General features: G+C 44.6%; 1 protein-coding gene across 1 annotated transcript in view; it reads right to left on the bottom strand.

The window, feature by feature from the left end:
- Window positions 1-23,787, bottom strand: part of st6gal1 (ST6 beta-galactosamide alpha-2,6-sialyltranferase 1) — a 34,250-nt gene that overhangs the window by 8,854 nt on the left and 1,609 nt on the right. The window contains exons 3-6 of the mRNA XM_030101007.1: window positions 14,875-14,980; window positions 9,197-9,403; window positions 5,396-5,755; window positions 1,577-1,844 (exon numbers count right to left, since the gene is read on the bottom strand). Coding sequence (XP_029956867.1) covers window positions 1,577-1,844; window positions 5,396-5,755; window positions 9,197-9,403; window positions 14,875-14,886 — 847 coding nt within the window. The 5' untranslated portion in view covers window positions 14,887-14,980. The remainder of the gene's footprint in view (window positions 1-1,576; window positions 1,845-5,395; window positions 5,756-9,196; window positions 9,404-14,874; window positions 14,981-23,787) is intronic.

Raw genomic sequence — 23,787 nt, 5'->3', positions numbered from 1 at the left:
ATGGGGAGTCTGCTAGAAACAAAGGTCGGGTGCTCAAATAAAGTAAAACTTAAAGCAGAACTTTGCAACTTTTTTACCTCAATAAATGTGTTTCAGAATCCCTGTGGGGGTAAACAAAGACTTGTCACGGTGATCCGCCGGTCCCTCCACTCTCCCCGGGGTCTGAGTCCTGAAAACAGCGCTTGAAATTTCAGAGGAGCGACCCGACTACATCTCGCGAAAACAAACCTGCTTTACGGCGCTCATACGGGATTACAAGTATAAAAGCTGTTGGAGTGCGAGATCTGTCGTTGTGTTGCAATAGACGATATTTGCATGATGTGTTGATTGGTTCTAATTTCCATTTGGTAGCTGAAAAATAAAGAGGAGTGGCACCTCCTCTCGTAGACGTGAGCGCCAGTAAATTCGCTGCACTGAGCTGAAAGCAGCATATCTCCGAGTGTGTTTGTTTTTTCAATAAGTTTGAGTGTGCGAGGCAGGCATGTCTGCGACAGAGGGAGCAACCAGAACAAGTTCCCGGGCAGCGCGAGGAACTACTGCTGCAGAAGATTTAACAGAAGTGCGTAAAACAAACATGAAACCCTCGCTAGCGTTAGCAACGCCACCCTGAGGTGCTCACGGATGGCAGAACCAAAAAGACAGAAAAAAACTTTGTCTAACGAGCGGAAAAAAGGAACGAGTGGGACGCTCTCTGCATGCGGGGGCGCGGGGGGGGGGGGGGGGGGGGGGATGCAGAAGACATTTACGACTGAGCTTTCACAGGAGACCAGTAGGTGGAGTGCTAAAGCAAATCTTGCATAGTACTGCTTTAAAAAGCGCTGCACAGTAGCTCAAAGAGTTTTTTAAAGCACAAGCAGTCCCTTCACACCTCTTATTCTGTCTGGTTGAAGGTAAAAAGTTGAAATTTCAGTGCTGCCATGTCTCACCCACCCACCACCACACCATACTGGATCTACCTTCTGGGCGGGGATCTCAGGCTCAGAGGTGCCCTCTGCTGGTAGAAATGTTTTTTTTCAGCAACATTATGCACATTAGAAGAATGAACTCTTTTGTACTTAGCCATTGTAGGAAAGTGAACGACACCACAAGGCACAAAAATGCTGTGCATATGTAATTGGTGTGAGCATTAGGTTAGAGTGGGAGGGGGGCCTGTGTGCCTCAGTGCCCAAGTGCCCCTGGAATTGCTAATCCAGTCCAGCCATTACCACACATACCAGGCAATTAACTACACTAACCACACCAGGCAAATAACGACACCCACCCCACTATAACAAAGAAAATAAACCCACCCATTACCACACCAGACCAGGAAAATAACTACATCAATCACCCCACCACACCAGGTGTAATTATGGCAAAAAAGATGAAAGAGCTTTGAAACACACAATATGTCAATTACAGTTTCCTTGAAATATTCTGAAATGGTGGGCTCCTTCTGAGGCATTTCAGAGGACAAACTCTTTGGTTTACACTCCATCTGAACTGAAATTTCTTGTGTAACAAACCAAATAAGATGTCTTGTTTACTTCCTTTGACCAGCTGATCGGAATATCAGACTCATGTAACTGGATCTCACCAATCTCTTTCCCCAGGCCAGAGTATCGCAGCGAGCCGGCCGACGACACCACTGCACAGCTCCCGAATGGCCCAAGGTCAGAGGTCAGTGGGTCGGGGGGCAGCTGGACAGCCCAGGGCAGCGCTGAAAAGGGCTGCAGGTCAGAGGTCAGAGTTGACACTTTATCCACTCTGTCCTTGAACTGGCAGAGGAGTTGGAGGCTGGTCAGCTTGGGCCGGCTGGAGACGCCGCCGGGACCCCCTGCCTCCACGCCATATTTGTTCATTGCCTGTACAACAGAGGAAAACTAAGTGAGTTTGACTAAGATCCACACCCTAAACCAGGTGAACCCAATGATAAAATATGTAAAAATATTTAACGCCTTTCAACTTCCTAAATTCCAAAAAAGTTGGGACATTACAGGAGTGTTATACGCTCAACAAAAACAGAGTACCGTGAGTTTCAAATCTCATGAACACCTTTCATTCCAAGAGAACATAAATATATGCATCACAGCTAGCTCTGCATTAAAGACAATGTACTCTTTGGTGAATTAAAGAACTGGTCAAATCAACATGTTTCAATGATTTGGCCCCACAAATGAATAAATAGATTTACATGCATTTACACAACTACGTAGTTTTTTTGTTTTTTGTTTTTTTTTCATTTTAAGATGTGCACAGATGCACAAATGTACTGTGTATGAGCATTTCCAGGTCAAGTCTTGAATTTATTAACTTGCACTTATGGGTGTAAATGTAAGCACAACCCAGACCTTGTTTACATAGTCTAGAAGTAGAACTGTGAAACTTTAAAACATGAAGAGAATCACAGCTTATGTCCTCTGTTTACGTTATTAAAACTAGGGCTGTCACTTTAATACATTAATTACATTAATTACACCGCAAAGTAATGCATTAAAAATTAATCTAAGATTAATTATAGCACACTTGAGTGGCAATTCAATGTGAATTGAATTGTTGTCTTATTCAGAGGCATGTTATAATTGTAGTATTCATTTTGAAATGCTGCGTTGAGTTAGCTTTAGTATTCATTTTGAATTTAGTTTGCTTCAGTGGATATTTGAGACTCAGCCTTATTTTACGAGGGGGTACCCAAAAGTTCCCGGAATTTGGTCATGACATACTAATAATAATGAGTTTCAACTTCTGGCCGTCAGATGTGTGTGTGGTAAACCTCGTGCATATCTTTTTTTTTTTTTTTTCTCGTGCATATCTGTGAAAAGTCTGAGCTCCCAGAGTGACACTGATGCCTGTCAGGCGCTATTTATAGTAACAGAGTGCCGCTGCGGTCTGCGATTTTTCCAAAATGGTGACATTGACTGTGAAGCCAGAGCAGAACATTAAATTCTGCTTTTTGCTGGAAAAACAGCAGCAGAAACACTCAGCTTGTTGCAGCAAGCCTACAAGGATGCTGCTCTGGAGAAGACTCAGGTCCATGAGTGGTCCGGGGGTTTGAGAAGGACCAGATGTCGGCGCGTCAGGTCCGCTCAGCGTGAAAACAATGCTGAGCTGCTTCTCGGCTGTCCAGGGTCTCGTCCACAGCGAGTCCGTCCCTCCAGGTCAGACTGTAAACCAGGACTACTACAGGAAGTCCTCAGACGCTCCGTGAGGATGTGAGGAGGAAGCAGAGCGTCGTGGCGGAGTGGAGCCGGTTGATCCACCACCACAGAGTGCCAGCGGACACGGCGCTGCGCCTCACGCAGTTTCTGGAGAAGAATGAGATGAATCTCCTCTCCCATCCGCCTGATTCTCCAGATGAAGCCTCCAGGGACTTTTTCTTGTTCCCCAGGTTGAAGAAGCAGCTGAAGGGACAGCGGTTTGCAGATGTGGAGGAGGTGACAGACAAATCACAGCCGGCAAAAAATGGCACAATTACGCACGGGTCTGACGACGCATTGGTGAAGTGGGAGACACGGCTGGAGCGCTGCATTAATGCAGATGGAGATTATTTTGACGGCGACGGTGATGTTTTATTTTGAAATTTCAGAAATAAAAAGTTACAATCAAATTCCGGGAACTTTTGGGTACCCCCTTGTATTTCAAACTTTTTTATTCATATTTGTACTGCATTTTTGAATAGTGCACCAAGTCCAATTGGTTACTGGGATGTACTGTATTGGCCTGAATATAAGACGATATTTTTTTCCAGAAACTGTTTTCTCCAAAATGGGGTGGTACTATAATCGAGGACTAGATTGTCGTTACACATCCGCACCGCTAGATGGAGCCAAAGTACCGGTGACCAGGAAGCAAATAAAGCGTCTCAGTCATATGAAGTCTGTGGTCACAGTGATCTGAAGAAAAATGGAGGAAGTGGCCATCTGGAATGAAGGAGCTGGAAAGCGACAAGTGAGAAAACAGCAGAGGCCAAGGTTTGATGCCAACTTTAAACTGATGGTTCACACAGCAGAGTCAACAAACAACTGCCAAGAGGCCAAGATATATTAGACTGAATTATTAATGCTCATGAAGGTGAATAAAACTTAAATTTGATGGTTATAAAGTTATTCACATCATTAATGCAGTGACTGAACCTTTGAGGTTCTTATTTGTTGCTTATTCACTGAGTCACAGCCTCAGATTCTGAGAAAGAGAAAGTTGTTTTTCTTTAATGCTGCAGTATTATTTCTTCATCTTAAATCACATGAAATGTTTTCTATGTTGTAAGTTTTCCTAGAAGAATTGTACAATAAAAAGTTGTTTTATGAGTAACCTTATTGTCTTCAACATATTTTTATTTTCACAAAATGATATTTGAAAAATAGTCGTCTTATGATCAGAGTCGTCTTATATTCGGGCCAATATGGTACTTGACTGGTAACGACAGTCTAGAGACAGATTTCTCACTTGTCATGTGGAAAACTGGGGTTTTGTTTCCCAGCTTGGATTCTATTTTGTTTTTAGCAAAATGTTCTATATTGGATCCAGAGACAAAAGTCTTTCAAAGCTCAATCAGCTCCTGTCCACTCTGGGATTTCTGGCACCAACTTCAACATAAAATCACTTTTTCGTTCTTCTGCTGATCTTTAACTGCTGGCTCAATTTCCAGGCAGTGGTTCTCCTTTTGATGGTTTTCAACATTCAATGTCAAAAAGAATGTTCTCTGGTCTGCTGCCAGTGTTTCAGTTGAGAAAAGTTCCTCTGGTTCTCCTCTTTGACATGATGATGACGGTGAAGAATAAATCAATGTTCATAGTAAGTCCTGTTTCCATTGATAGGTAATTTGAGCCGTTTTTGAAGGAAAATGATCCTGAACGTTCTCGAGCATGGACATCAAGAGGGATCTATCAAAACTGGTCACTTACTGGTGTGCTATACAGGTGTCTGCACATTTGGCAAATACATTATTTTTGTACAAAAAAACATTGTAATTTCATTTGGAGGACAGAATTTAGAATGTGTTTCTAACGGTTTGATAACTGAGGAACTTGGACTCAACTATCGATCCTGTTTGTAGAGGACCAGGACCACCGAGAATGGACTCAGGGCCTGCGAACCCTAACCCAGGACCACCAAGGATGGACTCAGAGCCCCTGAATCCAGTAACATCATTAAGTTGCATATAGCACCTTAGCATCAACCACAGGATGCAGAAATGACTGAAATGGTGGCTGGTCTGCCTTTCAAATTAAAGGTTTGGTTTAAAAAAAATGTTGACACATTAAACTGGAACATTTAATACAAATGGTGCAATAATTTCAAAGCACTAATAATAACTGAAGTGAAACTTTGCTCACATCCGTTTCATCATCAGATCTGTTAGCTTCTCCAGCAACTTCACTTGGTGTTTAAACCACTTCCTGTTTCCTGGTCTCACCTGATAATTTTGCACAACCTTCTTCAGCCTGCTTCCCAGCATGCTGCTGGACATTTCGTCATTCCACACCTCTCCTAGCAGCCCGTGAGGTCCAAAGAACTCTGCGTCGCCGCCTCGACCGCTCAGCTCCCCTCGCCGCCGTCCCCCGAACAGGGTCTCCAGGGCACGAGTCAAGGGCCGTGGCAGCAGCCGGGCAAAGAATCCTAAAGGCTCCCGCTTCCTCTTGGTAGGGAAGTGGCTGTCTTCATGTGTGTGGTTTGGGGAGGAGAGGACAGGAATGGGCCGGCGAGGGTCGCCCGGGATGACCCCCGGGAGCTTCTGAGGGTCCACATACACGGGCTTCGCTCCTCCTCGCAGCACCTGTGGGAGTCACAGGCTGAGCTGTTTGAGATCAATTTAACATTTTTAACTTGATTCATTTCATTTAGAAGTGCTTGACTTGAATGTTTGGTGTCGTTTTTCATCTGAACCTCATTCAGGTGATTCTACTATTATTTAGTCATTCTGACATACTGTATGAACATCATGGATCTGAGTTCTGTGTTGGACATCACAGGCATGAGCAATCATGTTTATAGGTTAAAAAGCAAATCCAAATAGTAAAATTCACAAACCGACTGTATGTATAAATTTATCAAAACACACATTTATACACAACTGTTTACAGACAAATAGAAGAAATTCCCAGGCATTTCAGTTCAATTATAGTCAAAACCACGGTGTCAAAATAAAACTGGACCAGAATTACTTGTGCCACTGCATGCCACCTCTTTCTGTCCACCACGACAGAGCAGAACGTCCCAAGCCTGAGACCAAGGAACCATTTCAACAAGTCCTCCGACTCCAACCAACACAATAATTCATGCCCGGAATCATGACCAGGAGTTTTATTTTAACATCAAATGCCTCCTAGTGGTTATGAAAATAATGTCTTGGACACGTCACAGGTTTTTTGGGGGGTTTTTTTGCTCTTAAAAGCAGTTTCCTTTGAACACATGTATGATTCTCTGCATTGAATGACTTCAGTTTCATTTTCAAAATATAACAAAATCTTTAAAAAAGTTTAAGACAGATCAAAGAATTAAAAACGATGAAAACAACACAATGGAGCAATATGTATTGTAATTTACACAATGCTTCTGTAGAGACAAATACAAAATTTATCCTCATAGTATCTGCTTGGTTTATATAAGTGATCTGTAGTTTTTTGTTTTGACATACATTCTGTCTGCTTTCTCAGCAGAGCTGTTGCTATGCTGGTTGCTAAGGACTCTGAAGGGCAAACAAAGGAAACTGAAGTGCGTCAGATTGCGTTATATTCTGTATATAATAAATTTTAAAATGCTTCTGTGTTAAGCTGGCAGGTCATTTCTTACTGGCACCATTACAGATCCAGAAAGGATCCTTTATGGGTCCACCTTCTTTCTTTCAGTCTCTGGCGTGTTGGCTGCCGTATGCGGAGAAAACAGTCACAGTCGGATCACTTGTGACTCTGTTGCAGCTGTGGAGTGCATCAAACCATAAGTGAAATGCATCTGGTGGAAATACAGCCCTTGCCCTTGCAATGGAGCTAAAGCGAGTAGCCATATCTATTCTTGAAGCTACTGCTGCGTGACGCAATTTTCTGCTGCACATCAATTCTCTGGATCTGTAAGGCAGCCAATGTAAAATGGGACTTAGTGGTGAAACCACCATAGATGTGATACTTAGGCAAGACAGAATGCCATACTAAAATTTCAACTTCCCTGGTGGAAAGTGTGGGAATTTATTTTAGTTTCAATATTCTTATTCTAATACTTGCTTGCTCACATATGATACTCAGGGAAAAAAATATTACAATATAATATGCATTTAACTTTGTTTTGTAGCTACTTTTGTATTTCTTAATGATGTTTAATGTTAACCATGAAAAAAGCACATGAGGTCCCAGGAAGTTTATCTCGTCTGAACTCTTGCAGATAACACTGGAGGGAGTGAAGGACAGAGACTGTCGGGGCGAGATAACCCGGGATGCGGAACCTGGGAGATCCACGTGCCTGGGAGAGAGGACCGGGCGGATGATGGAAAACTACCGAGAACCACTGTTTGAGAACCCCGCCTGCGAGTGAGGAATCAGAAATACACACACACAGATTAGACATCGCTTTTTGCCTGCTGGACGCTACTTACGGGTAGACCAGGGACTCAAAGACTAGAATCCCTTGTCAGGGAAACAACATCTTTCTGTAATAAATTCAAACACTAAACAGCCAGAAGTTGTCAGGTCCTTATTGTACACCTTGATATTGGGATCCAAAAAGGCTCTGTGGGATCGAGGCGTGATTGGAGGGGAAGCCTCGGCTGGAGTGGCCTCATGGAGATGGGCTGAAGATTCTACACCTCGACAAAAGCGAGCAACTTTACCCCCTTATGACACTGGGTGGCACCAGGGTCTGTGACCTTTACCCTCTGAGTGTCAGTGACATTATTCACACAGCCATATTAAAACGTAACTCCTGGTCAGAATTTAGGGCATTAATTAACAAGAGGACAACCTCGCCATTTACACAACAACCACGAGTGAAACTGCTAAACTGCTGTTGCAACTGGGTGTCCGATTCTATAACCGAGACTGGCAGAGGCCACGGAGCGTTGTCACTGCACAGGTGCACCACCACCATGGTTAAGGGCTCTCCGAATCACGTGTGACTAACAAATATGGCAGCCTCCACAATGCCATGAGTCCCAGGCTCACTTCTGGTCTAGTCAACGACATTGGTTGTTTAAGAGCTCACACTTGCCCACATCCTCACTTGGATCGTCATCATTTGGAATGTTGCTTTGTAAATGGGGCCTCTTAGAAATAGATTTGCACATATAAAATAACTAAATGCAATAGGAAATACTAAGACATAACCACGGTGTCTCAGCCTTAAAGAAACTGTTGACCAGAGAGACACAACTTTCCCAGGTCATGGTGTATGTATGTAAGCAGTGTAGAGCATATTTATTGATGAAACTTGATTTGGAATAATGCTTTGTTTTCAAAGTTCTCAGGAACACAGTGTGAAGGCCGCTCTGTTTTGTCTGAAGTCACTTGGAAACAGCGTCTGCTAGTCTCGTGAGATCTCGCTATATGACCTGGCATGGCCAGAAGTCCTGCCAGTGTCGGGTTGGATTCTCCCCGGAGCAACAGCCTTGCTCTCAATCAGCTGATTTGTGTGTGCTTCCTCTGCAATTCTCAATAAATCCTCCTTGTGCAGCGTCAACACCTGGACTCGTCATCTTTGGCTCTGATTCACAGAACTGTTCAGATACCATTTCTGGCAGCGATCTTCAGTAGTGAAACTATTTTTTTTTGTTCCCACATTATCGCTCGAGTGTTTCACATTGACTTTAATTTGTTCCTTTTTCCAAAAAAAAAATAACCACTTAGAGCTGCAACAAATCATTACTTTAATAATCAACTAGTCATCAATTATTTTTGCCATTAGTTGACAAATCGGATTTAAAAAATCATGCAGCTTACTGCACCAACATACACTTGCTCCGATATCCCCATCATTAGGGTTAGCCTGACCCACTGTAACTCCACAGGAACAACCTGGTGGAGCCACTCAGGAAAACACTGCACCATGATGGTGTGGCGCTCGGCCAGCACAAGCATAGACTTTGTAGAACCAAGAGGAACCTAGATACTGTCCCATTGTTTGATTTTGACAGCTTCTCGAAGTGATTTTTTTTGGTGAATCGGAGGTCAGAAGAGGGCCACAGAGTTTTCTGGAGGTACAGGAAAGTCGAAGCTGAAGCAGGCAAACCCACCTTTATGACGGAGTGAGTGCGTGGTTGAGCTCGGGTCCGAGCTCGAATGCCAAAGATGGCATCTGTGACAGGCACGCTGTTCTCAGCACAGAGCGCGTAGAGCAGAGCCATGGAGATGCAGAAGAAGGCCATGCAGAGCGCCCCGCGGCGAGCACGGCGCCTCAGACGCCACAGCAGGCTGACTCTGTCCATGGCCGCCCCAGGGATCTGCACACACACACAGGACACGGATGAAATAAAGACAACAAAATATATGACATGACATTGTTTAAAAGTAAGAATTTTTCATGTGCATCGAGTTTAAGCTCAAACAGTCTGGATCTTCCTTTTTGTAAAATGACTGCGTTGCTTATTGACACACTTCATGAATAAAATGACATGTGCTTGGATTGGAGAGATTTCAAGGCATGAGGATTGACCCACAGCTGTAGAAAAACCTATGCAGCAATGGTGTGTCGTGTGCTCTTCAGTCAAAGGGTAGGTTAGGTTCCTTCAGTTAATTGTTTTTGCATCAGACACCCTCCAAGCTGCAATAATCATTTTTAACTGTTTTTCTTTAAATCTAATAATACCAAACACTACAAATACAAAAAGAACAGCACTGCTTTCAGTCTTTATGATGTTGTTTGTAGTTTGTTCACTTTTTCTGTTTTCCCAGATTGTTGTAGTTTTAGAATATAGGTGTAGATCTCACCAATGACTTCCAGCCAGTTCCTCCGAGCAAAGGGGGGCTCATCAGCAGGGGACGCTCATTGTGCCATTCCCCAGTGATAGCTTTTTTTCTTTTTTTTTTTTTTTTAAGCTGCCAGTAAAACCTTGATGAGATACCAGCTATTGTCTTTGATGTTTTCTTCCCTCACATTTCCCAAATACAGTACAGTGAATAGCTTTGGGAAGTCTGTATCCCTGTGTTTGTCTCATCTCTTTCTACACATAATTTCTGTACAATGCCACAAAATATGTCCCATTTCCTCCCACAAGGTGGAAGAGATGCTTGTCCTTTTTCCACTTTTGGAGTAACGAAGAATATTCTCAGAAGAAAAATCTCAGAAATCCTTCCAGTCTGGAATTACTGGTTGTTTTATTTGTGTTTCAAGCATATTACACCACATTTCTTCAGTTCTTTTACGTCCCTTTTCCCACTGACCCTTGAAGTATAAAGCTGAAATGATTGCATTTGTTGCCATACCCTGGTATAATGCATATATTACTCTTCTAGATTTGTTCTTGTCTGCTTCACAAAGTTACAATTACTTCATTTTGTTCACTGGGAAGGTCTGGACTAATTTCTTTGTTAAAGGTCCCATACTATGCTATTTTTCAGTCATGACTTATAGGTCTCAGAAGCCCAAAACAGTATTGAAGTTTGTTTGACCAAAATTCATCCTTTGTTTTGAGTTTCAGTGGTCTAAAAAGTCGCTCTGACGAGTCCTCCTCAGGACAGGCTGTTTCTGAGCCTGCTTCCGGGTATGCAAATGAACGTGTCTGTCCACGCCCACTCAGAGCCCAAAGTCAGAGCATAGAGTCAACATATAGAGTCAGAGCATAGAGTCACAGCCCAGAGTCAAAATATAGAGTCAGACCACAGAGTCACAGCCCAGAGTCAAAATATAGAGTCAGACCACAGAGTCACAGCCCAGAGTCAAAGCACAGCCTCAGAGCATAGAGTCAGAGCCCAGAGTCAGATCATATAGTCACAGCACAGAGTCAGAGCCCAGAGTCAGATCGTATAGTCAGAGCACAGCCTCAGACCACAGAGTCACAGCCCAGAGTCAGAGCACAGCCTCAGAGCATAGAGTCAGAGCCCAGAGTCAGATCATATAGTCAGAGCATAGCCTCAGAGCGGAGTCAGAGCACAGCCTCAGAGCACAGAGTCAAAGTGCACAGTAAAAGTATAGTCAGAGCACAGCCTCAGAGCATAGAGTCACAGCCCAGAGTCAGAGCACAGAGTCAGATCATATAGTCAGAGCCTAGCCTCAGAGCATAGAGTCAGAGCCCAGAGTCAGATCATACAGTCAGAGCCTAGCCTCAGAGCATAGAGTCAGAGCCCAGAGTCACAGCCCAGAGTTAGAGCACAGCCTCAGAGCATAGAGTCAGATCATATAGTCAGAGCCTAGCCTCAGAGCATAGAATCAGAGCCCAGAGTCAGATCATATAGTCAGAGCACAGCCTCAGAGCATAGAGTCAGAGCCCAGAGTCAGATCATATAGTCAGAGCACAGCCTCAGAGCATAGAGTCAGAGCCCAGAGTCAGATCATATAGTCAGAGCACAGCCTCAGAGCATAGAGTCAGAGCCCAGAGTCAGATCATATAGTCAGAGCACAGCCTCAGAGCATAGAGTCAGAGCCCAGAGTCAGATCATATAGTCAGAGCACAGCCTCAGAGCATAGAGTCAGAGCCCAGAGTCAGATCATATAGTCAGAGCATAGCCTCAGAGCATAGAGTCAGAGCCCAGAGTCAGATCATACAGTCAGAGCCTAGCCTCAGAGCCCAGAGTCAGAGCCCAGAGTCACAGCCCAGAGTTAGAGCACAGCCTCAGAGCATAGAGTCAGATCATATAGTCAGAGCCTAGCCTCAGAGCATAGAGTCAGAGCCCAGAGTCAGATCATATAGTCAGAGCCTAGCCTCAGAGCATAGAGTCAGAGCCCAGAGTCAGATCATATAGTCAGAGCCTAGCCTCAGAGCATAGAGTCAGAGCCCAGAGTCAGATCATATAGTCAGAGCATAGCCTCAGAGCATAGAGTCAGAGCCCAGAGTCAGATCATATAGTCAGAGCACAGCCTCAGAGCGGAGTCAGAGCACAGCCTCAGAGCACAGAGTCAAAGTGCACAGTAAAAGTATAATCAGAGCACAGAGTCAGAGCATAGAGTCAACATATAGAGTCAGAGCATAGAGTCAACATATAGAGTCAGAGCATAGAGTCACAGCCCAGAGTTAGAGCACAGAGTCAGATCATATAGTCAGAGCACAGCCTCAGAGCACAGAGTCAGAGCCCAGACACACATACACACAACTACACACAACCACATCCATATCCGCCCGCGCCCCCACACCCGCAGAACTACCCACACACTAGGGGTGGGCAATATGGCCTAAAATTTATATCACAGTATAATTTGAACTTTACATGGTAACATAACAGTTTTTTAATTGTTACCAAAACATATGGTAAAAGCATGGAAGCAGGAAGTATTTTGGTAAACTATTAAATCACATAAGTCAACTTTGAAGCCAAACCATGTCCAGATCATAGATCAGGGGTCGGCAACTTGATTTGGTGTTGGGCCAATTTTTTGGGGGTATTTGAATCATTGGGGGCATGGTGCTTCGGGCACGGCACCGAAGCACCATAGATAGAGCCGGCCCGCCCCACCGGAAGGAGCGCAGCAGAAGGGGAGACCCTGCCCCCAATGTGAGGGAGGGGGTCAGGCCCCTTTGTTAATGCCACGCCCTGTTGATACCACACCCCTCGGTTAATACATCCCTCTAAGTTTATATCACACCCCTTCCAGTTGATGCCATAACCTTTTGTTAATGCCACACCCTCTCAGTTTAGAGATGGATCCTCTGTGAGGGTAATGGATTTTACTTACACAGTGCTTCTCCACCACATGAGCCCTGTTCACACACACATTCACACAGCAATGAAGCAGTCTGAGTTTCAGGGTGATGCCAACACTCCAACACATGTCCAAGTGTGTTCCGTGTCCTCCACATGTTGAGAGTGAGCCTGTGTGTGTGTGTGTGTGCGTGCATGCGTGCGTGTGTGCATGTGTGTGAGCCCCTGTACTGAGCCTGAGCTGGATAACGGGGTGTTGAAAGAGCTGTCTTTGTGTTGGACTGGTTGAAATGCAGCTCATGATGGTAGAGAGTGAAATGAGCATCTGTGTTGCAGCAGAGCGGCTGAGAAGTCATTGAATGGACTCAACAAAGCAGCTCTGGAGGGAACAGCTGCTTCCACTCAGGTTTAAGTGAGAGGAGGAAAAAGAGCCTTTCACAACCATCACATTCAGAAACACTGCTTTCTCCGGCACATATCTGCAGAAAGGCTACTTTTACGGAACTCTAACACCAGGAATATCAGAGTCCAGTGTGGAGAAGGGGTGAAACAGGGCCGTGTGTGTGTGTGTGTGTGTGTGTGTGTGGTGGTGGTGGGGGGTTGATGGTCTGATAGTGTGGCAGTGTGACAGTGTGATGGTGTGGCAGTGTGATGGTGTGCCAGTGTGATGGTGTGCCAGTGTTGCACCTGCAGTTTGCACAACTTGTGCGCTTTTAAAAACAATCGATTTATCACAGTGACCTGCAATCCTGGGAAGGGTTAACCCTGATGGCTTCACACAGTCACTTTTCAAAGTTAGTGTCTGCCATGGTTTGTTTGCTGTGGCGCTCTGGCACGTGCGACCCACCCCACCCCCACGCACGCCGAATATTCCGATAATCGCCTTTAGTTCGGCCCGAATGTCCGGAGGGCAAAAACAGCTAACCGGACCTAACACTGATTTAGCTGTAGATGGAGCAGCAGCCTCACTTGATTTAATTGATCCACTGAAGATAAAAACAACAACTCAGAGGAGGACAGCTCCATGCAGTGGTGTGGCAAGGCTCCTTGGGGGCTCCAAGCGAAAAAAAATTCATCGGGCCCCCACCCCATCCGTGCACACCAAAAAAAAAAAAAAAAGTTTTTTTGCACACAATTTTTGGGACATTTGATATGTATTAGAGCTGGGCAACAATTACATTCCTTAATCGCGATTAATCGCACCCCAATCCTGGAGTTAATCGCGATTAAAATGGCTCATTTGAAGTCTGCCAAGGCCATTCAAAATGTGTGTGTTCCATAAATAATGACCAGAAGTAAGTCCTCAAGAACGAGTTTCTGTTTATTCAATTAGACATGAATAATCAGCAGCATCACAGGAAACCAGCAGGTAATCTGACACAGTTCCGTGTTCATGTGTCATCAACCAAGTCACAACCAAGTCAGAGACAGATGAAAAATGGAAATTTCTTATGAGCGCACACTTCCAAACTTCATCATATCTCCGACTCTCAGACAGAGAAGACAGGATAAATTCAGTCACGCTGAATTGTGCTGTCAAAGCAGGCCTGGAGCACAAGGGTTTAATGATCAAGTAGTCCTAAAACTCAATGTTCTGTGGGCCTTGAAAGTTCAGTGAAAATGCCCCAAAACTCTGGCAGTCTGGAGCTGTGGGCTCTGAACATGGCTGCAGTCAGTGAGTTAACAAGGTGGAGGAAGGCTAGCTGCTGGAGGTAGAACCATGTAGGGCTGGTCTGAATAGCTGCTTTTGCCCCCAAATATTCGGGCCCAAGTAATGGGGATTGTCAGAATAGCTCCGTCTACAAAGACGGTGGGGGAGGCGAATACTCGGATCGCAAAATTATTTGCCGAATGTCATCATCACGACCGATTATTCAGATATTCGGGACCAGCGCTAGAACCGTGGCAGAGCAGCTATTTGGATAGAATCTGACCGATCAGCTCTCTGAGTGATGAGGATGAAGAGGATGAAGAGGACGTCAGTCAAAATACACTTATGAGTCACACCTTGCCTTTGTTTGTTTGTGGGGTGATTAGCTGTTACTACTGCTGAGTCTCACACACACACACACACACACACAGCAATGGGCTGATTGATTTGAGAAGAGAGAAGAGTTACCTTGTAGGCCATGGCGATAACTGAGTGTGTGTCTGTCCACACACTTAGTGTTGCTGAAGCTGTTGCCTAGAAACGGGCTGCTGTCTTCACATGGGCCATCCTCCCTCTGTAGAGAAGATAAATTTAGATGTGCAACTCCAGCCATTCCCACCGTGGTCAGCACATTTCTGATTTCATACTCTCACACCAAGTAATCAAAACAAAACTTTAAAAGTAGCTAGTAGGCCACAGTAGCTCAGTTGGTAGAGCAGGTCGTCTTATAACCGGAAGGTTGGCGGTTCGATCCCCGCTCCCACAGGCGTAAAACTGTCGTTGTGTCCTTGGGCAAGACACTTCACCCACGTTGCCTAGTATGACAGTTGTGAGAGTGAATGGTTGGTGGTCGGAGGGGCCGATGGCGCGGATTGGCAGCCTCGCTTCCGTCAGTCTGCCCCAGGGCAGCTGTGGCTACAACAGCAGCTTACCACCACCCAGTATGGTGTGAATGAATAATGCAATGTAAAGCGTCTTTGAGTGTCCTGAAAAGCGCTATATAAAACCAATGCATTACTATTATTATTAAAGAATACTTCGAAGATTTTGGACCCACGCCCTATCCCGATCATTTACAAAGTGACATAAGCTCATAAATACCTTTTTTGTGTCCGTCCATCCAGTGGCTGGATCCCAGCTGTTAGCATTGTAGTTAGCTTAGCTCAACTGCGGGAGGTGAAAAGTGAAAACGTTAAAATAACGTTTTGATACACACAGACCTGCACAAGCATAGCGCTCCGCAGAAGGATCTACCGGAGCACAGCGGCTGAGTCTATGGCTTCTACCACTGTGCTCCAGTATATCCTTCCGTGGAGCGCTGCCATGCGCAGGTCCGTGTATCAAAACGTTACTTTAACGGATTGAAAAGAAAACATGTCTTTTAAAATGTTTTATAACCATTCAGATTTACTTCACGTGCTAATACGCCGTCCCCTGGACCACTGGAAGGAGTATTTTGTCCACTTTCGTCAGTCCAGCTCTGCCTCCTTTTCACCTCCCACAGTTGAGCTAAGCTAACTACGATGCTAACAGCTGGGATCCAGCCACTGGACAAATGGACACAAAAAAGGTATTTATGAGCTTATCTCACTTTGTAAATGATCAGGATAGGGTGTGGGTCCAAAATCTTCAGAGTATTCCTTTAACTGCTTAAAAGGCTTTCTTAAAGCTCGTGTCCGGAGTTTTGAAAGAGAGGTTTTTTTAATCCAAGGTCTCGAGGTTCCGCCCTCCCTTTGCTTTCATGAGCAACCAAGCCACGCCCCTTTAATTGTGCACACGCATTATCTGTGGGGTGAAAATGAGAGCCTCTTGAGTCCTACAGCATCCTCCATGTTCAGCTGTTTACGGTGGATGTTCAGCAGACAGTGGATATATCCGAGGTGAGCGCGGCGGCTGCTGCGGAGCTAACTCTCCTCTGCTGGGCGAGCGGCCGTGCTCTCTGGCTGCGTGCACAAGTTGAGTGACAGCGCGACAAGGCGGAAGTTTGAAATCTATTGGCTGAAGCTGACCTTTTTTTGGATTTTCGGATAACATGGGGGTCTATGAGACGAAGGCGGGGCTCATGAATAATTTTTTTTATATTGCTTTATGCTAATATTATATTATAGTATCGAACCAAACTGACACATTGAAGCTCTGTTAAAAAATGATGCATACGTTGGAAACGAACGGAAACTCCGAACACAAGCTTTAATGGCTTTTCACTCTGGTCACCAACTCTTCCAAACTCTCCCCTCTGTAAGAAGGTTCTAGCCCACCAGGACCAGAACCTCACGACACAAGAACAGTTCCTTCCTCTCCTCAACCTTCAGGTTTAGGGTCACATTTAGGAGGCACATCCTCATGTAGCATGAATGTTCATTTTGTTAGGCAGTGATATTTTTGACTGGACTGTGATTTGATTTACAGATCTCACAATGTTTTTTTTTTTATTGTTTTTTTGCTGTTTATTTGGGGGGTGTCAATCATTTCAATCTCACTGTGGTCTTAATGATAGTTTTTTTTCTTTTTTAATGGTACTTTTTATATATATGTTCAAACTGTTGGGTCATGCAAGTTGTTAGCTACCGCAGTGTCAGGGTTTACTGTCAGTGAGCTGTTAGCTTAGCTGTTAGCTACTGGAGTGTCAGGGTTTACTGTCAGTGAGCTGTTAGCTTAGCTGTTAGCTACTGGAGTGTCAGGGTTTACTGTCAGTGAGCTGTTAGCTTAGCTGTTAGCTACTGGAGTGTCAGGGTTTACTGTCAGTGAGCTGTTAGCTTAGCTGTTAGCTACTGAAGTGACGGCTGTGGTGGTGGTGTATTCAAGAGCCAAAGTAAAAGTCAGATTCTTTTCTCAAGTATTTTTCAGTGTGCAGTTGGTGCTTCTTTTTGGTCACTTCATGGGAGAAACAGTCATTCAATAAACATTTCACACGTTAGTGTCTTACAGATAGTTTGAGTAATAAGGTGGTGATTAAAGGCATGCGCCACATGAACACCATCTTGCTTTTGTAGCTTTTTCAACAATTCAGCTTATTAATGTGTGGCTGTTTTTTGTTTTGTTTGTCTTTTTGTTTGTTTTTTCATCTAGTTCAGTAGACAAAGGATATTTTCAAACCCCCAAATTTCTTGATCTCTTTTTTTTTTTTTTTTTTGAAGATTGGATAGTTTAGATCAGAATACAAACATTTTTTGATGGCCACTCTGAGCAAAAGTTGAGGATCATGTGTATAGGACACTTAATATCAAGAACTGACAATCTGTCACTTTTTTGCTGCACAGTTTCTCTCAGGGTAGAGACAACCTCAATGTTTCCACATTTAATGTCTCTAATTTGGAGTTCAACTATGAGTCCCTTGAATACATATGTTTAACCCTTTAAGCTCGGGGCCATTTTCACCTAAAAGTTCAACTAAAGACGTACCCAAAGTAAACTGAATGCTGTTCTTGAACTGTTACGAGTACATGCATGGTTGAGGTCTCATTTGAAAGCTGACAACCTGTATTTTCACCCAGTGCAGTCAGAATTACTCTAGGTGCTACTGGCACTGATTTATTTATGTTGCAGCACACTGAATTAGGATGAATTTCATTCTTGCCTGAATTTTTTCCCTCTTAAAACACCTGGAAATAAGTGTGGAAGCACTGAAATAGCTTGAAAACACAATTTTGCTAAAGCCTGGGGTCTTACATAGTTCAGGTCAAAATGTCAGAGCAGTAATACAAGAAATGAGTGTTTCACACATGTATTTGTACTGCTATGCCCCGGCGGGGTCAATTTTGGACATCCTCTGTATACCCTCTGGATGCCTTCTGTACAATGGTATATGTTGGTTTTTGGCCCATTTTTACATTATTTTCACTCCAAAAACTCATAAAGTACTCAAAAAAAATCACTTCAGAGAGGCTTCAGTGTGGGATAAGGCCCTCAGACTGAGAGGAGCAGGGACAGACAGCAGGTGCATCCCTCAGCAGATGTCTGAGAAGTCCCAAAACCCCGCTCGCGGGCCAGCCAGCCATTCAGCAAGCTCATTGGCTACCAGCCCTGTCAGTCAAACGTTTCTACCGACGTGATTGGCTCAGAATACGTTGATGACGAGTGATGACGACCGATGACGTGGGTCCATCAGTCTTAGCAATGGTTGGCTGGTTAGCCATCGGAGGGCTGGATGAGTCACTTGATTGGTTGAAATATGATGAATAAGCAACGGAAACCGTTCAGTCGCCATATTGGATATCCTCAGTGTGAGTGAGAGCGGTTTGGATGTTTTTATCTGATAAAAAAATGGATTATTATCGGACGCGCACGCGGAGAGACGCGCCGCGAGGGCGCGGTGGCGCGTCTAATTCTGGATTATTTGCTTATTTCAAGACATGTTTTGGACAAAAGGCTATACTTTCTAGCTTTGCCTGGATGCATACATTTGGACTGTGGCAGTTTTTGCTGGATTATCTGGATTATGGATCATCTGTGATCAGTTATGAGCCTCCAAAGGTGAGTTGCGCTGTTTACTTTATTTGCTGTATGTTGGACAAATGTGTTCATATTACCCGCTGTGGTAATCACATCTGAAAGTGGTTTATACCAGCGGAATCATGAGAATATCAACTTTCTAACGGTACATAGTACGTCTGTGGAATTTGCCAAATGCGTCGGTACATTTGATAAATGCATCGGGAGAAGTTGACCGGCCCATCTGAGCTTAAAGGGTTAAAGGAATAAAATAAGAGCTGATGTTCTGAAACATTTTGTCCATCCATGGATGCCGTGTTTCACGGCTGATCTCTCGTAGATCCTGTACTGCTGTTGCAAACCAGCTTTGCCTGACACAGCCTCCACCCAACACCGAGTCAACTTAACGCAACACTGGATGTGGCTGCAGGTTTTTGTCTTTTTTAAGTCATGGTTACCACTGCTCCGCATGGATCTATTATGTTATTAACTGAAACTTTCAGGTAACATTACTCAAAAAAAAAATACACACACACACACACACACACACACACACACACACACATATATATATATATATATATATATATATATATATATATATATATATATATATATATACACACACATTATATATAGGTGAAAAAAAGATTGAGAAGGAGGAAAATGACACGTACACGGTGATTGATTTTCCTGACCAGTTATGATTTACTATCCGTGTTGACACCCCTACTCTGCATCGGGGTGTCATTCAGAGTATCGTGGTTACTTTGGACCTTTCTAGCACCATTAAGGGTCCTTTCATACCAGCCCTGTAAAGTTTGGATTTCAGACCAAACCAGGACTTTCTGCAATAATCCTCATCATTGATGCATGTTTGAGCACGGCCCTGAACTCAGATCCGGATGTTTCAGGAGAACCCTGGAGCCCTAAGATCTGCTGATCTTGATCCGGATCAACAGATCGTCGACCAGCTGCAGTGAGAGGACGTCAGGTGGAGCTCAACGCGTTGCAACAGCAGAATAAACAAAACCAACAGAGCCAGACAGAAGAAGCAGACTCACAAAAGAAGGGTTAGAAACTGTGCAAGTCAGAGGTCAGAGGTCAGACATTGAAGTGGTGATGAAGAGCAGGTGCTCATTGATAGATGGTCAAAAGACTACAGATCACGACTGTTTGTGGTTAGCCATTAGCGGCTAACCGCAGGGACTGCTGCTGCAGAGCTAAAGACCTGAAAGTTCCACGAGAGACTTTGTCCTCATGTCACAGGACGCTGTATAATCCGCTTCACCAGGGCCCCGGAGAACCAGGATTCATCGTGGATCACTTTGTATGCCGTACATGTATACATGGATGTTAAACACGACTGTTTACAATCAGATTTTTAAAAAACACCATGTAAACTGGGCCAGTGAGGTGATTCTCTGAATGGGTTGGGGGGGTGCTGACCCCACCTCTACACCCAGAGGTTAATTCCCATAACTTAAACACTACTGAGGACACTTAAAATAGTGCCAAAAGAGGATTGGAATGGGACTTCAAATCTCAGAAAAAAATGCTGTTTCTCAAACATATTACAACTAGAAGTCACAGACTCATTCATCTGTTCATTTGGGGGGGGGGGGGGGGCAATTTCATAGTTTTTGTGATAAAAAGTGAGCTTTTAAACTCTGGCGTATTGACTGTCTTCTGTCTTTTTGGTTCTGCCATCTGTGACCACCTAAGGGTGGCGCTGCTAATGCTAGCGAGGGTTTCATGTCCCCCCCCCCCCCGTCCACAGTGTAGACGGGGGGGGGGGGTTAAAACCAGGGCGAGAGCGACAACGCATATGTGGCGAAAAAGTAACAGAGCAACAAAAAACTGAATCCACAGATCAGAGGCGCTGTTCTCCCATGTCCAACAACGTATGATCATTAACCACACTGCTAAAAAGCACAAATAGTAACAAAACAGATGATAAAATAACCAGCTCTCAGCTTTAGTAGAGCTGGAGTCTCCTCTTTTTTTTTAATTTTGAATAGCTCAACACTTCATATTGATTTCACCAAGCCAGCGGAGTTTGCTGTTGTTTTTTAAGCACATAATAGACTGAAAACTTTTCTTTTTTTAAGTCTGAGTAAAGCAGAAATAAATTTGTGTTATGAGTTTGTCACACTGCATAAACATGTCATTAACCACTGAGCCAAATTTGAATGATTAAAAAAATTGCTAAGTATTTAAAATAAGGTCTCAAAATCATGGAAAATCAAGCTCTTCTGTCTGCTGTGAAACGCTGGGGGCGTGTCAGCTGGAAGCGCTGAAGCCACGCCCACAGGAGGGGAGCCGCCTCCGTGTAACTGTGACAGTCTGTCACAGCTGGGTCCGTCTCACGAGGCTGTTAGCGCTAGCTTCCATTGTCACTGTAGATGTCACATCTACAATGACAATGGAAGCTAGCGCTAACAGCCTCATCAGACGGACCCAGCCCACCAGTTTGAGCCATCAGAGCCAGAAACTGACTCCGAGTCAGATGCTGAGGAGCTCAGCCTCGTTCCTCACAGTCTCCATCAGAATGGTCATTTATGTGTTTTAATTAAACAGTCGGATTCCCCCGGTCTGCACCAGTTCTAAGCCAGCTGCTAGCCGAGTTGACCCGGCGGGGGGAGCCGCGGGTCCACAGCTGGGGAGATCCGCGGGAAGGGCCCGGCGCGTGTCCTGAGTCGCCGCCGCCGACCGGACCCCCTATGAAACCGACCCGGATTCCGCGGCGGTGTCGGACACCACCCCGCGGAGGAACCCCCGCGACCCCCGGGGAGGAGGTCTCCCGGACCCGGGCCTGGGGTGAGCCAACACCCCCCCGGGGACCAGGGTAACCGCGGGTTTATTTAGCTAACGGCATCGTTACCCTGCACACTGCGGCACCCAGGAAAGATGCAGGAGCGACGTGGAGGTGACAGGCCTGGTTAGCTGACTGGTTCACTGGTTAGCTAGCTGCAAACTGTCGTACCAGATGCTATCCGAGACTCGAAAGCTAGGTGCGCTGGATGTATTTATATCGCTTCAGCTAAGGGGCGGGTTTATGCCAATGAGGGCCCCGTTACGTAACGCGGCCCTGATTTCTGACCCGCCCATTAAATCCTGAACACAGAAGCGCTGAAAAAAGTCTGTGAAGTCTACCTCCAACATTAAATCATTAATGTAGGAATGGCTTTTATATGTTGTAAAGAAACACTTTTATGACCTATTTAAGGTGTTTAGAAGAAAATGGCTGATTTTGCTTTACTCGGACTTTAATGAAATACTGTATTTTCACTGAGGGGGTGAGGCAGTCTGCCCCCCCTTGACGCCTGGTCCGCACTTGCAGCAGCACACACGCGTCACATGACAGAAGCCGAAACGTAACTTAAAATGATTTTCTTTTTTAAATTTTATTTATTTCAGTTAACTGAATATGAATTAACATAATGTGACACACAAAAGAAATTATGAATTCTTTTGTTTTTAATAAAAAAAAAATACCCCTCTAACAGCCAGGGGGGGGCAAGGAAGCACAGGCGAGGGGGCATTGGCCCCCTAATTGACCCCCTGACGCCGGGCCTGCCTCCCGTATGAGTGCGTAAAGCAGGTTTGTTCTCGCCAGATGTAGTCGCATCGGATCCTCTGAAAGCTGCAAGTGCTGTTTTCAGGACCCAGACCCCAGGGGGGTGGAGGGACCGGCCAATCACTGTCAAGTCTGTGTTTACCCCCACAAGGATTCTGAAAAACATTTAGGGCCAATCCCAATTCTACCCCTTACCCCTCCCCCTTACCCCTCCCCCTATGATATGCGCGTTCACGAGGCTTCAGGGCTTTCCCAATTCTACTTTTTGAATAGTGGTAGGGGAGAGGGGGAGGGCTATTTCACCCCTTTCAGCGAAGTCTGCATCGATGCTCCCTGTTCTCTATAGGGGTAGGCGGAGTTTCAGATTGGCCAGAAAAAAAAACAACATGGCGCCCACCACGGAGTCACACAGATGTAAGATTGCTTTCTGTATACTATTTAAAAAGCTATAAAAAGTGTATTTGCTTCACTGAATTTATAGATAAACTAGCGTGACAGTGTCCCAGTCATGGATTAACGTTTTAGCGCTGCGTAGCTCCGTTTCCAGTCGTAAATGTGTAACTTCTGAAGAGCACTAATCGCTGTATTAACGTCATCTTTTATCACGTTTTTAACGTAATACGTCTGACACAGGGACCCCGATGAAACCCGACTGCTGATTCAGTTTAGAGGTGAAAATGAAGAAAAGTTTTTGAAATCAAAATACAGCGCCAAAACACAGTGGCAGTAAATTATATTATTCGTCTGAGCTCTAATATGTTAGTAATAAAACGTGTTTATAGAAACATTTATGTATTACTTTAGGAAATTCATAAAAGAAAATGGCTTGGAAGGGGAAGTTACAGCCCAGCAAGCTCCAAAAAAGTGGGAGAACCTCAAAAATAAATATAAGGTAAATAATAATACCATTATTAAAAAATAAAAGTAATTTCTAATGTAATTTCTATCATTTCTAATATCCATAATTTGTTGTTGTTACAGGAGCGCGGCGGGGCTTAAAGGGCCAAGGGGGATCCCAGTTCATAGTGCTGCAAAGAGCCCCGGCCCTCAGCCCTGTTCTGAAGGGGGAGGAGAGCGACAGGGGGAGGGCCGAGGGCTGAGGGGGAGGGGGGGGGGGGGGGGGGAATTGGGATTGGCCCTTACTGAGGTAAAAAAGTTGCATAGTTCTGCTTTAACTAATTATGAGTCTGCTACTCTCTTTTTTATTTGGATTACTGGATCCGAATTTTCAAGTGGTACGGGAGATATAACTGGCTGATATTATAGTTTATGACTGACACGGTATTTTAAAACTATGACTATTTCCTGTTTGAAAAGATCATATTCCAGAGATGGGAGCCGCTCAACAGCCTGAGATTCGTCTAACATGA

The sequence above is a fragment of the Salarias fasciatus genome, chromosome 10 (assembly GCF_902148845.1).
Source record: "Salarias fasciatus chromosome 10, fSalaFa1.1, whole genome shotgun sequence".
Taxonomy (NCBI): domain Eukaryota; kingdom Metazoa; phylum Chordata; class Actinopteri; order Blenniiformes; family Blenniidae; genus Salarias; species Salarias fasciatus.
This window is presented reverse-complemented; position numbering and strand designations above follow the sequence as displayed.